This window comes from Pseudonaja textilis, chromosome 11, assembly GCF_049901715.1.
Source record: "Pseudonaja textilis isolate UNSWEBS1 chromosome 11, rPseTex1.2, whole genome shotgun sequence".
NCBI lineage: Eukaryota > Metazoa > Chordata > Lepidosauria > Squamata > Elapidae > Pseudonaja > Pseudonaja textilis.
The window spans coordinates 2,590,456-2,605,170 of record NC_142000.1 but is presented as its reverse complement, the minus strand read 5'-3'; the positions used below and the strand labels follow the sequence as shown (position 1 = coordinate 2,605,170).

At 46.7% G+C, this 14,715-nt stretch overlaps 1 protein-coding gene across 1 annotated transcript; it reads right to left on the bottom strand.

Annotated features, from left to right (window-relative positions):
- Positions 1-3,582: 3,582 nt before the first annotated feature.
- Positions 3,583-5,738, bottom strand: CEBPA (CCAAT enhancer binding protein alpha). The gene has a single exon (XM_026714449.2). It carries the CDS (start codon positions 5,564-5,566, stop codon positions 4,535-4,537), a length of 1,032 nt encoding a protein of 343 aa, XP_026570234.1. The 5' UTR covers positions 5,567-5,738; the 3' UTR covers positions 3,583-4,534.
- Between the last annotated feature and the right edge of the window lie 8,977 nt (positions 5,739-14,715).

Here is a 14,715-nt window from a genome sequence, read left to right as displayed (position 1 = left end):
AGGAAAAGGGGTCTCCAAACTCGACAGCTTGAAGACTTGTGGACTTCAACTCCCAGAATTCCTCCTCCAGTCCTGTTAGCTCAGGAACTCTGGGAGTTGAAGTCCACAAGTCTTAAACTTGCCAAGTTGAAGACCCTTGTTTTAAGATGTGTGAACTTCAACTCCCAGAATTCTCCAGTCAACATGCTTTAAGATGCATGGACTTCAACTCCCAGAATTCCTCCTCCAGTCCTGTTAGCTCAGGAACACTGGGAGTTGAAGTCCAAAAGTCTTAAAACTTGCCAAGTTTGAAGAGACCCTTGCTTTAGCTGGTTAAAGACAATTGGAGTTGAACCAATCCCTCTGGAGGCTCTCAACTTGATGCAAGTATACAATAATATTATCTGAATTAATAATTACTAATTGGATGAATTGCCTGTTATGGCAATGAATGGATAACATTAATCTATCCCCACTTCCATATATCAGCTGTTCTCTCTCACGCAGACCCCCTTACTTGTGTATCTTTCTTCCCGTCAGAAACAGCAGAAAGGAAGAGCAGGATGGAGAAACAAAATGGGATGGAGATGAAGTGGGAAGGAAAGGAAGAAGAGAAAAGAGAACATTTTGGATTAGGAATCATAGACGAACATCCCTGGGCAACTAGCCTCTATCCCAAGGGTCTCTTCAAACTTGGCAAGTTTAAGGCTTGTGGACTTCAACTCCCAGAATTCCTGAGCTAACAAGACTGGAGGAGGAATTCTGGCAGTTGAAGTCCCCAAGTCTTAAAGCTGTTAAGTTTGAAGATCCCGGGAACAGATAGATAAAGAGAGGTACAATACATAGAGAGAAAGAAAGATAGATAGATAGATAGATAGATAGATAGATAGATAGATAGATAGATAGATAGATAGATAGATAGATAGATAGAGGGAGAGAGAAAGATAGATAGAATTGATAGAGAAAGAAAAGTAGAATAGATAAAGAGAGAGAGAGAGAATAGATAGAATAGATAGATCAAGGGTCTTCAAACTTGGCAAGTTTAAGACATGGGGACTTCAACTCCCAGAATTCCTGAGGTAACAAGACTGGAGGAGGAATTCTGGGAGTTGGAGTCCCCATGTCTTAAAGCTGTCAAGTTTGAAGACCCTTGGATTAGAACATGGCTGAAATATTTGGAGGCTGTGATTGGCTGCCGGTTTATGAATGGGGGGGGGGGGCTCTCCAGTCCTTGTAACTTTGAATCGTCACTAAATGCACTGTTGTAAATTGAGGACGAGTGTGGAAAATGGTTATAGGTCACTTTTTGCAGTGCTGTTGTAACTTTGAATGTGAACTGTTGTAAGTCTAGGGATACCTGTGAAGTAGCACAAGCATCTTCAGTATTTGCTCTCAACGCACAGCGCACTATGAGCTGATCAGGCTCTCTCATACTTTTGGTCACAGGACTTGCCTTCTTGCTTCCCCGCTTCCTTTTCTGCCCTTTCTCTTGAGCTTGCGTGATCTCAAAAAGCTAAGCAGGCTCAGAAGGGGTTCCTCCCGGGATGGGCACCCATCACGATGCAACCCAGGGCTGGAAGTGAGGAAGTGGAAGGTACATTCTAAAGCAGGGGTCTCCAACCTTGGCCACTTTAAGACTTGTGGACCTCAACTCCCAGAAACAAAGCTGGCTGAGGAATTCTGGGAGTTGGAAGTCCACAAGTCTTAAAGTGGCCAAGGTTGGAGACCCCTGACCTACAGCACTTGAGGGCAGGAAAAGCAGCATCGAGTGGGGAGGAGGAGACCCAACCTGGGATTAAGGAGGAATTTCCTGACAGAACAATGAATCGGTGGAACAGCTTGCTTACTGGAGTTGGAGATATTCCATCACTGGAGGTTTATTCCAAAGCCTGGACAGATAGGAGGGTTTTGAGTTCCTAGTTGCTAGAAAAATAACATCAGAAAACATTTCAGGAAAATGGGATGAACTGAGGACCTTGGTCAGTGGGTTGGACTAGAAGACCTCTAGGATCCCTTTTGACCTATGGTTCTTGGAAGTTTCTGATTAGAAATCTGTCAGGATTCTTACTTTACTGGAGTCTCAGCTTGGCACATGGTGAACAATACAACTACAAGGGTTTCTAGCCAGCATTCCTGGTTTCTGCTAGCCGGCTGGCTATACCAGGGGTCTCCAACCTTGGCCACTTTAAGCTTTGCTGGCTGAGGAATTCCCTGAACTGAAGTCCATAAGGCTTAAAGTGGCCAAGGTTGGAGACCCCTCTTCTAAAGGGCTGATCAGCCTCTTCCGCCTGGTTGGCAGGAAAGGTGGACATGTCCATGGGGTCACCCGCTTGGAAAAGGAAGCTTCTCACCTTGGACCCACTGACCCTGGACTTCCTCCCACTTTTACAGCGTGTGTGGGGTGAGGGATGATCAGGAAACCTGAGCTTTGCAGCTACAGGAGAGGGAGGAGAGTAGAACCAAGTCAGCAAACACACGAAGCTTGGGCAGAAAATCTGGAATAGGATTTTGGGAGACCCCCAGGAGGGGATGACCCAGGATAAGTCCAGGGCCGCCTTTAAAGAAGAGTGGAGGGAAGGAAGGCCCAGCTCCAATTCGTTATTCTACCTTCAGCAGGGAACATGCCAAACATGAGCAGGGAGAGACAAATAATTGTAACATTAAATAGAATGTGTGGTTTTTTTTAAAAAAAGGTTTAAAAATTAGAAAAGACACAGGAGTTACAAGGACAATGTTGTTTTCCAAAAATCCACCTGAATAAGTCTTTTCCCCCCTCTCTTTTTGTGCCTCAAGCAGAGCAATTTGTTGACTTCATTAGAAGCAAATTAAAATGCTTATCAAATCAGAACTGGGTCCTAAGCAGCAATTCACTTACAACCTCAAACAACTTATTCACACATGCATTGATATAGGTGATCCTAAGACAGCTTTTCAAGGCAGCAAGTTAGCTTATGGGAGGATCCAGATTGTTGTGGGTAAGAGGCTGACTCTGTCAACCGCTTAGAGAGGGCCATAAAAGCGGTGTAAATGCTATTGCTATTATGAACTTTAAACATCCACACAGAGAAAACAATTGCAGAAAAATAAGCAAAGCACAGTTCATATAATATTTAAAATAAATTACAGAAGCCTACAAAAAACTGACTTTTGAACAGTACAACTTAGCAAAAGTTTATTTATCCTCTAGCCATCTCTTGGGAAGGCTAGGCTGGCCCCTTCTGAAACAGTTAACAATGGGACACCTATGAAGCTCCAATCCCAGGCCATGAAGGAAGAAACCCACACCTGGAATACCTTCCAAAAAGAAAAGTGCAGGACAAGGCAGTTTGTATAAGCCTATGATCAGCAAACTAGCTATCTTATAAAATCCCCTTTCTCAGCAGCAATAAATGCACATAAAACTTTTTCCAGGACAAGCAAGGATAAGATTAAATGCCCTGAATCATATAACCTGACTTTACCAACCAGCTAAAGCCCCATTCAACACCATGGGGCTTACTTCAGGCTTAGACTGCAACCAAAGGCATTTTGAGTTGCACATAAACTCCAGCAAAACTTTAGGCTCCCAGGGGAAGCCGCAAACAACAAACAGGAAAATAAAGGTTTATGACAGAATATTTGTGTTTTATTTAGGGATTTTAAACCAGAATTTCTAAAACTGTCTTGCATCTTTGGTTAATCCCCACAAATACACCTTACAAACAGAGAGTTCTCCCGGGGAATTAATTCTTAGGAAGAGGGAGGTAATGTTGGCACCTGGTACAAGGAATATTAAAAATTGGCACTTAGGTGAAGATGTCCATCCGTTGAAGCGTGCAACTTGAAAGTGCTGACTGGGACTGGAATCCAAAGCAGTGCCCATAAACTGTGACCCCTCAAAAGGAGCTCAGCATTCTCCCTAAAATGACCAGTGTGTGTGTGTGTGTGTGTGTGTGTGTGTGTGTGTGTGTGTGTGTGTGCCTGAAAGCCTTCAAGGGCCCATCCTGCCCAGGCGAAGCTCAGTTAAAAGTTCTGCACCGATTCCAAACCGGGTCCCCAAAGTCAAGGAAACCGGCTGCACAACGAGAGAAAAAAGTTTTGCAAAGTTTTTTTTCCCTATGGCTAAAGAGAGTTCTGTGCACAGCCTTAGTCCCGGCTGGTGAGATGGCAAGGCTCCGAGCAATAAAATAAACATAATAATAATTATAACGACGAGGACGACGACGACGAGAAGTACACGAGAGGCTTTCACAGTACAGGGCGGGCGGCGGCAGGAGGGGACCGGGCCGAAATCCCGAGCGGAGAAGCGGAGGGTTCAGTCCGGGCCGGCCCGCTCTCTTTCCCGGCCAGGGTTTAAGGTGGCAAATGCCGCGCGGATCCGCGCTCCCCACCTTTCTGTCCGCGGCTGCCCGGAGGAGGAGGAGGAGGCGGCGGCGGCGGCAGAGTTCGGCCACGACACCCGGCGGGGTCCCCGAAGAGCAGCGGCCGCTCCCGACGGCTTCGCCCGCGCGGGCTCCTCGCCCGGCCCGGCTCCTCCGCCCGGCGGCAGCGGCCCAGGCGCCCCTCGCCCGTCCGCTCAGGAGCAGCTGCCCATGGCCTTGACCAGCGAGCTCTCGGGCAGCTGCCGGAAGATGCCGCGGAGGGTCTCCAGCTCGCGGCCCAGCTGCTCGACGCGCTTGCGGAGCCGCTCGTTGTCGTTGCTCAGCTCCAGCACCTTCTGCTGCGTCTCGGCGTTGCGCTGCTTGGCTTTGTCGCGGCTCTTGCGCACCGCGATGTTGTTGCGCTCCCGCCGCACCCGGTACTCGCTGCTGCCCTTGTCCAGCGCCTTCTTGGACTTGCCCGCCGACGGGGCGGCGCTGGCGTTGGGCCCGGCGGCCTGGAGGCGGTGGGGCGGCGGCGGGTGGTGGGGTCCGTGCGGGCTGGGCGCGGGCGTGGGCGGCGGGGTGGGCTGCCCGCCGGGCTGCTGCAGGTGCACCGTGGTCTGGGCGCAGTGGGCCGCCTGGTACTGGAGGTGGCTGCAGGGCGGGCCGGCGGGCGGCGGCGGGTAGAGCGCCGAGAGCGCGGCCGCCTCGTCGTCTTCGTGCGGCTCCTGCTTGATGAGCAGCGGGCGCAGGCCGGGCAGCGGCGGCGGGGGACCCTGGCCCAGGCGCTCGTAGCCGCCGCCGCCGCCGCCCTCCAGCTTGTCGGCGTAGCAGTAGAGCGCGGCCCCGCCCGGCGGGAATCCGCCGCCCGGCATGCCGGCCCCGCCGCCCTCCAGCCCGGCCTTGGCGGCGCGCTCCTGCTGCTGCTGCTGCTGCTGCTGCTTGCTGTGCTGGAAGAGGTCGGCCAGGAACTCGTCGTTGAAGGCGCCCGGGTCGATGTAGGCGCTCAGGTCGATGGAGTTCTCGTGCTCGCAGATCTCCGGCAGCTCCGACGCCGCCAGGTAGCCGAAAGGACCGGCCGCCGGGACGAAGCCGAGCGCGGCGGCGGCGGAGGGCAGGTGCGCGGCGGCGGCGGCGGCGGCGGGGACCGGCGGGCGCTGCTGCTGCTGCTGCGGGTGCGGGTGCGAGTGGAAGGCGCTGGGCATCGGGGGCCGCGCGTCCGCCTCGTAGAAGTTGCCCGGCTCCATCGAGTAGCTAAAGCGGACCTCGGCGCATGGTCGGAGGCCGGCGGGGGTCCGGTGGCGGCGGCGGCGGCGGCGGCACTCCAGGTCGGGCCGGGCTGGCTCTGGGCTGGCCGCCTAGTCCCGGGCCGCCTACTTATACCTGCCGGCGCCCCCTAGCGTCCGCCTCCCCCCCCACCCCCCACGGCCCCGACGGTGCCTCCCCGTCCCACCTCCGGCGCCGCCTCCGGGCCGCCTGCCTGGAAGGGCCCGCGGGAGGGAGGGGGCGCTGCCTGCCTAGTTCGCAGCGGCGCCGAGGAAGCCTAAAGCCGCCCTCGCTCCCGCGTGCAAAAGCCCAGATCGCTCGGCGGAGACCCCCTCGTTACAGCGGAGAGCCCCCGCCCGGCCCGAAAGCCAGGCGGGCCACGAAGGCGCCCTGTCCCGCCGCCGCCGCCCTGATGGGGAAACGGCGGCCCCCGCAACTCCCGCACGGGACGCTCCGCGGTCGGTTCTGTCGTTGGACCCCCCGCCGGGCCACCCCCAGACTGCGCCTCCCTCCCGGGGCTTTCCCTGCCAATAGCCGGGTCGGGTGGGGGCTGTATTGGCACGGACTTCCCTTCCGAGCGCCTGAGATTCTCCCCAAGTTGGAGACCAGCCAAAAGCGCCTTTTCCTCCTTGGAAATGATCTGGCAGATTAAGGCTGTCCGAAAGGCTGAGACACCTGGAAGCCGAGATAAGGCGCTTGGCAAAGGGCTCCCCAGAGTCCAAGGTTACCTTTCAGCAGAGCCCGAGGGAGGCCCATTAAAAGGCAGCCTGGGGGTCTCCAACCTTGGCAACTTTAACAGTTGTGGCCTTCAACTCCCAGAATTCCTCAACTTTAAGAGTTGTGGCCTTAAACTCCCAGAATTCCTCAACTTTAAGAATTGTACATTCAACTCCCAGAATTCCTCAACTTTAAGAATTGTGGTCTTAAACTCTCAGAATTCCTCAACTTTGAGAATTGTACATTCAACTCCCAGAATTCCTCAACTTTAAGAGTTGTGGCCTTAAACTCCCAGAATTCCTCAACTTTAAGAGTTGTGGCCTTAAACTCCCAGAATTCCTCAACTTTAAGAATTGTACATTCAACTCCCAGAATTCCTCAACTTTAAAAGTTGTGCATTCAACTCCCAGAATTCCTCAACTTTAAGAGTTGTGCAATCAACTCCCAGAATTCCTCATCCAGCTTTGTTGGCTGAGGAATTCTGGGAGTTGAAGGCCACAAGTCTTAAATTTGCTACGGTTGGAGACCCCTCCATATTCCCCTCCTTCCCTTGTTTCATTGCAAACTGCAGGTTGTCCTCGACTTACGACCACAATGGAGCCCAAAATTCCCGTTGCTAATCAAGAGGATTGTTAGGTGAGTTTTGGCCCCATTTTATGATGTTTCTTGCCCCGGTCGCTAAAGTGAATCACTGCAGTTGATTAGTTAGCAACCCAGTTGTTAAGTGAACCTGGCTTCCTTGTTGTCAGAGGGTGACAAAAAGGGACATTGCAACCGTCGTAAATACGGGTCTGTTGCCAAGCGGTGGAATTTTAGTCATGTGACCATGGGGAATGCTGCAGTGTGAAAAATGCTCATAAGTCACTTTTTGTAATGATGTGGATTCCAATGGTGACTAACAAACTGTTGTAAGTCAAGGATACTATTGTATGTTCACGGCCAACACTACTATCAGCAAAGTGAAAGTATAAACAACACAAAGATTTAACAGGTGATTGGGTATATACATTTGCTTCATAAATATATAAATCCCCAAATAGGATATAATCATTTTTATATGATTCCCAGATGACAATTTCCAACTTTTAGTTATGATTCGTCCAATCCTATGAAGGTTTTTCTCACAAATAGACCACAGGGTGTCGAGTGACACTTTCTTCAAGGAGATACACAGCCCAACTGGATTTTCTCTGGCCACCTGTTGGACCAGCCAAATTTTGGACTCAATTATTTAGAGCGTTTTCCACCTGCAGTTCGCCCTCCCCTCCCATTAGAATGGCAAGTTGGGAACGCAGAGAGCCAAGGCGCCAGGGCCGCTTCCGTGTGGCATTTGCACCCTAAGTGCTTTTTTGGAAACAGAAAGAGCGCCCCCTGTCAGCTGATGAGGAAACTCTCATCTGAGAGCAAATATATTAACCTTTGGAGACACTCAAGTCATCAGCAGCTGGAATGGAAAGTATAATAATGAAGCGAAAAAAGTTGAGGTGGACATTTTTGATCGCTGGACATTTGTGGTATGGACCTTGTCACATGCATTGAGAGGAGCAACTAAGATGTCCAAAGGCCTGTAGACTAAAACATATGAAGAACAGGTGCAGGATTTGGGTTTGGCTAGTCTAAAGACAAGAAGAATTAGAGGTGACATGATAGGAATATTATTTGAGGGGTTGCCCCGAAGAAGAGGGGGTCAACTTATTTTTCAAAGCACCAGAGAAGGCAAGAAAAGAAACAATAGGTGGAAACTAACCAAGAAGAGAAGCAACTTGGAATTAAGAAGACACTTCCTAACAGGGAGGACAATTAACCAGTGGAACAGCTGGCCTCCAGAAATCGTGGGCGCTCTCCATCACTGGAGGTTTTTAAGAAGAGACTGGACAGTCGCTTGTCTGAAATGGTCCTTCTTGAGCTCCAAGGTTTCCTCCCAGCTCTATTCTGATTGGTTGATTGATTTAGACATACCAGTTGACCATTTGAGGTGGTGAAGGTGCAGCTTCTCTCAGCTGCTAGCCAACTTTTTCTAGTCTACAAAGCTGGATCTGATTAGCATTTGGATGTGGACATTGGTGGAATCCCAGTGTTGCAGACTAGATCAATCAGTTGAAAAATCTCCCAGAGGAAGACAATTGCAAGCCACTTACGTACTGCTGCTTAGAAAAAAATATATGCCTAGACTTTGTGAAGTCAACCAAACTTTCCTTGACCCGAAAGCCTTTTACCTTGAATTCTAACTTAGGTAAGAATTAAGGGACACCTACACCCTGAATTGGATGCCACCTCTTTCAAATGGTCTCTTGCTTGAGCAGGGGGTTGGACTAGAAGACCTCCAAAGCCCCTTCCAGCTCTATTCTGATTGATTAATTAGGTGGGTGGCTGGTAAGGATTGTGGTCCTCAACGTACGACCACAATTGAGCCCAACATTTCTTTGTTGAGACATTTATTAAGTGAGTTTTGACTTATTTCACAACCTACTTTGACACAGTTGTTAAATGAATCACTGCAGTTATTAAGTTAGTAACCTGGTTGTTAAGTGAATCTGGCTTCCCCTTTGACTTTGCTTCTCAGAAGATTGGAAAAAGCAATGACATGATCCTGGGTCACTGGAACCACCATAAATATGAGTCAATTGCCAAGCATCCAAATTTTGATGCCATGATCATGGGGATGCTGGAAAGGCCATAACTGTGAAAAATGGTCATAAGTCCACTTTTCCAGTGTCATTAAATGAACTGTTGTAAGTCGAGGACTAACCTATTCTGCAGTTGCTGGAAAATGGAAAGATGATGGCAAATCAGGAAGAGCTGAAATGTGTGATCAAGAACACAATGGATTGCCTTTAACGGCAGCTGAGTTTTACACAAGAAAGATCAACTGATTAAGGACAACGGGCAGATCGCTCAAGGGGAATTTGCTGCCAATTTGGGGACTGTACTGAAATATTTGGATCACATTATTGATGCTTTTTAATATCAGGTTTCTGCAAGATGAGTTTCTTGCATATTGTCAGCAGACATGAAAACTTCTGAGTTGATACAGATTTCTCATATTTTGACAGAGCAGGTGGGGAATTTCTTGCATTGTGACAATTTCTAGCATTGTGATAATAGATGGGCTCATTTTTATGACTCAGAAATATAGGGTTGATCTCAGTTTCACTGCAAAAACACGTCAACATCCAACCACTGGCAGGAAAACCCATGGTTACAGTTTGCGGGGGGAGGGGGAGATTTGACAATGTTAGGCTATGCACCTCAGTCCCCTCAAGAGGGATGTGATGTTGGCTCAAAGTATCTACCTCACCTTTAGCACCATGCACTACCATCATTTCCCAGAACTGAAGGAACACCGTCATGTGCCCCTGATGATTCAGATGAAGAGGTAGAAACGACTAGCAGGATTTGGTTGAAATAAAATTCAGTATTATTTTGTGATGACTTTAAGAAGCTTGTCCATCATTGGCAGAACAGAATAGAAAATGATGTCATTATATGGAGAAGTTAAATACAGGTAACAGAAGAGTTCATTTCAAATATTTTTTTTTGTTTCATATATACCCCTACCCCTACTTAAAGTTCTGAAGATGGGGGCATTATTTTTCAATCATCCCTCATAGACTTCTCCAGAGCGCTACCAATAGGTCTTTGCGTAATGTATTTAAATTACAATAATTTGAGCCTAACCATTTGTTCCTTGAACAAGAATTCTGCTTTTTTGGGAGGGAGGTATGGGTATATCACCCGTGTCAATTTTTTTCAACTTTCAATTTCCAAACATTAGGGGTGTTCCAAAGTTGTGACATGCCACAAAGTTGTGACAATATCTATTGTAGAGATATTTTGGTATAATTTAGATGGGCTTGGTAAGTAACTAAATCAATACCATAGCTTTTTAACTTTTTGTTTCATTTGCATCTGAATATATTTTCCAAGGTCTTTATGGCTGCTATATCAAGTGTTGGTTTGTAATATATTTCTTGATTTCTTGTTCCGTTATTGATGGTTGATCCTGAAAGGGTGAAACTCCCCAGCAGTTCAATATCTTCATTGTCGAAGGTGATATTTAACGTCAGTTGTTTTTAGAGAATCAGGATGAAAAGGAGCATCCTAAGAGAGGATAGTAATGAAGGACAAACCGAAGAGAGAAAATTTATCAAGAGGCTTAATAAGGCTTCCTCTTAAAGCTTTTAGAAACATTATATTTTCCACTGCCTATGAAATGCTGCCTATTCCTATGACTGTGTAGTTTCTTTTTTTAAAAATGGAAAAGTTTGGAATGATAAAAGCATGAAGGTGTGGCCCCATTATGAAAATAAGCTGCTTTGTATGGTTGAAAGGTTAAACCTACCTGCAGAATCTCAACGTGGCATTTGGACTGTTTTCAAAGATCAGCCGTGAAGGCGGTTATCAGAAGCACCGGCTGCTCTTCTTACTGTTCCTATGGGATGTCCACTGATAACACCACTCAGCACGATTTTGTTCTGTGCTCTGTGCTGGGATGTATAGATAACTATGTAGGTCCAAAGTCACAACTGAACCAGTATCTTTATGGCGGCCAAGCAAATGTCATAAAAACGGCTGTTAAGCTTTTCAAAAACCTTTGTCAGATTAGAAGCTGGTGGCAGAAGAAATTGAAAAAGTACTTTAAAAAAGTGGCTACATGTTATGACTCTGAGGTTGCACCCTGGACCTCAGGCGGAGGCGACAGGTTTCATGAGGGTGCTGCCTCATTCAAACAGTGAAGAACTGTGGGGTAGTAGGTGTAGATCAGGGGTGGGCAACTATGGCCCTTTTATGAATTGTGGACTTCAACTCCCAAATTTCCTGAGCAAGCCATGCTAGCTCAGGAAATTTGGGAGTTGAAGTCCACAAGTCATAAAGGGGCCATAGTTGCCCACCTCTGGTGTAGATGATTGCAACAGTAGTCCTGCTAGGAAGCACACAGGTCTGGTCAGATGTGGGACGTGTTCTTGGAGATTCGGGGAGATATAAAAAAGATGTTGAGAAGAAGAAAGTGTGCAGAGAAGAGCAACAATGATGATAAGGGATTTGGAGGTAAACCATAAGAACGATTGAGGTAACTAGGATATATATCTAGTCCTAATAAAGAGAAGGACTAGGCTGATAGCAGTACTTGGGGGGCTGTCAGAGAGATGAAGGGGTCAACTTATTTGCCAAAGCACCTGAGTTGAGTGCGTAACGATAGAAACTTATCAAAGAGAGATCCAACATAGAACTAAGGAGAAATTTCCTGACAGTGAGAAAATTAATCAGTTGGAATGACTTATCTTCAGAAGTTGTGAGTGCTCCATCACTGGAGGTTTTCAAGAAGAGACCGGACAGCCATTCCCAGAGTAGTTTAGGTCTCCTGACTGAGCAGGGGTTGGACTAGAAGGCCTCCAAGGTCTCTTCCTATTATTCTATCATGCTCGTTATTTGGCACTAATGACAAGCTGAGACCAAAACAATTTGTGGGACTGCTGATGGGGGGAATGTGAAGTAGGGCATTCTGTACATCCATGTTATACAGGTCTTTGACTTGCAACCATGCATGTGGTGACCATTCAAAGTTACAATGGCACTGAAAAAAGTGACTTATGACCACTGCAGCATAACATGGGGAAACCCTTGAAGAGCATTCAAAAGTTACAGCTGGTGCAGAGTGGGCGGGTGTGGACAGTTCTTGGGGCCCAAAGAATGGCCCATGTAACGCCACTGGCCCGGGAGTTGCGTTGACTGCCAATTTGCTTCTGGGTGCAATTCAAGGTTTTTAAAGCCCTTCGTGGTCCAGGCTACTTGAGGGACTGTCTCATCCCACTGGGATTGGTCCGTCCCACCTGTACCAGCAGAGGAGGATGCTGCAGGTCCTATCAGCCTGAATATTCCAGCTAGTGGGATCCAGAAGGTCCTTCTTTGCCTTGTGGAACATCTTGCCCCCTCCAGTGATGCAAGTCGGCCCCAAGCCTGCTGACCATTTGTAAGGGTTTAAAGACCTGGTTCTGTCAGTTAGTTTGGGGCCCCAATGCGGAAACATCACTATGGAGGAGGTTGATCAATTGTTAATCATCTCTTCCTCTCTCTCTATCTGTAATTGGATCACAGCGTTTGCAGATATTAATTTATGAATCTAAACTAACCCTAATCCTAATCTAATCTAATCTATTTTTAGGATTGTAAACTGCCCAGCGTTATCTTGATGAGTGGCCAATAAATTTTATAAATGATAGCAACAGCACTTAGACTTACATACCACTTTATAATGTTTTACAGCCCTCTCTAAGCAGTTTACAGAATCAGCATATGGCCCCTAACAATCTCGACCTTGGAAGGATGGAAGGCTGAGTCAACTTTGAATGAATGAATGAATGAATGTAGTTTTTCTGCATGACAAGTCGGATCTTTCATTTCCCTTGATGCTGATCAGTATTTTTCTTATTTTTCTTTCCACCTTTCCCAACATCATAGCCTTTTATGTGGAGTCTTAATTAGGATAATTTGAGCCTGATCATTTGTGCCTTAAGATGTGGTCGGAGGTCATTCATGCCTCAAATCAATTCTAGATTGATTCGTTTGATGATGCATTTATTGTTGTAAGTATGGATATGTCACGGCATTTCAATATTTTTCCAATACTTTCTTGGCTGCTCTACAGAATGTATGATATATTTCTTGACTACTTGTTCCTTTATAGTTGAAGATTGATTCTCAAAGGCAGAAGCTACCCACCATTTTGATATCTTCATTGCTAAGGCTGTGTTCTTTCCTGTTGTTGTCTTTATAGTTAATTTTAGTGGTTTTTTTTCACTGTGCTCATTGACCTTTATTATTAGGATTTGCAGACCTTTGTATTTTTGGCTATCAGGATAGTGTCATCAACAGAGTACAGGTTACTGATATCTACTGCCCCAGTTTTCCTTAATATATATTTGGCATATAGTTTGAATAAATAATGGGAGATAATTCAGCCTTTTCTCACTCCCTTGCCAACTTGGAGCTAATTTGTTTTCTTTCCCACTCATCTTCTGTCAGCCCCACTGATAGACCAGACTGGAAAATCAACTCTAATTTTTGATTGAGATTGGCTATAACAACAGAATCTCACAAATCTGATTGCCTCCTCCTCCAGATTTTATCTTGCTACCCAGAACTTAAAAAATGTTTCAGCCCTCTCTGCTTATGCAATCACCCTTGCATATTTCTGTCAAAGTCATCCCTCCAACTCTCCATATCTACCTTACCTAACAGAATCACTACCCTTATTGACTGTCTCACACAGACTTCTGGATGCATGACGAGATTCTTTTATGGAGAAATCCTGGACTGCTAGAGAGTGAGAAATTGGCTTCAAGTATGAATTTTGCACATAATCATGTACACATAAAGCCAGCCAAATTTCAGGAAGAGAGCTTTTGCATGTGATGGCACTTGCTAGTTTTACCTAGCTTTTAGGGAACTTTAGGGGAGGTGGGATTGACTGGCTGCTACAACTACAGTAACAGGAACAAGGATGAGAAACACAAATTGTCTGGCACTTGGTCCTTCCTTTCTTTCCCTCACAGCTGTCTATCCAGATAATAATCGTTGCTCAGTTTCTGGCTGAGATGTAGGGATTCTGAAGTTGATAGATCTAGATCCTTGTGAGATTAAACATTCTGTTAAATATTCTTAAAAGTTAATTGTTATGGTCAGTTTAAGGTACAGCAGGCTATAATTGTCTTCCAGCCATGGGCTATAGTGTAGAGGTAGCTTGTGTTTTTCAGCTTTTGAGGCCCAGAACTGGGAACCTGCCAAGATGGTGCTGTACGGGGTTAAAAGGGTGGAGATCAGAGGCATAATGACGGTCAGATGCAAGCTCTGGTGCAAAATTGCAGGAATGTACAAAGCATTAACTCATTGTTCAGCTAAGAACTTTCAAAGTCCAAGAGGCTCAGGAACGAAGAAATTATTGCACACAGGCACAGATTTGGTATTTTAGAAAAATCACGATCATAGTTGTGGATCTCTGGGCAGTTTCTTTTGCCATGACATCCCCTTCCCCATGGTGTTCTTCAACTGGCCATGGATCTCTCCAATGGCTGAAGGGCCTCTCTACCCTTTGGACTTCTTGTTGAGAAAAGGAAATGAGAAGTCTGAAGGTTGCTATGGGTCAGTGTTAATTGTCTTGACGATATTTCTACCACTGAATTTCTTCACTTCTGATGTATTCTATTAACCTTCTTGATTTGATGTTGTCAGCTTTGCCAATATTTGAAGTGAGTGTCTCCATCCAGACTCTTGAGGTCATTTCCATAGATCAGCTTGATTCCTTTAGTTTTCACTATTTTCCCCTATTGATGTTGGGGGTGGCACATTTGTCCAGTCCAAATTCCATTACAAAATTTTGCTGTGAATGTGGGCATTATTTGAGCAGTGATTCTAT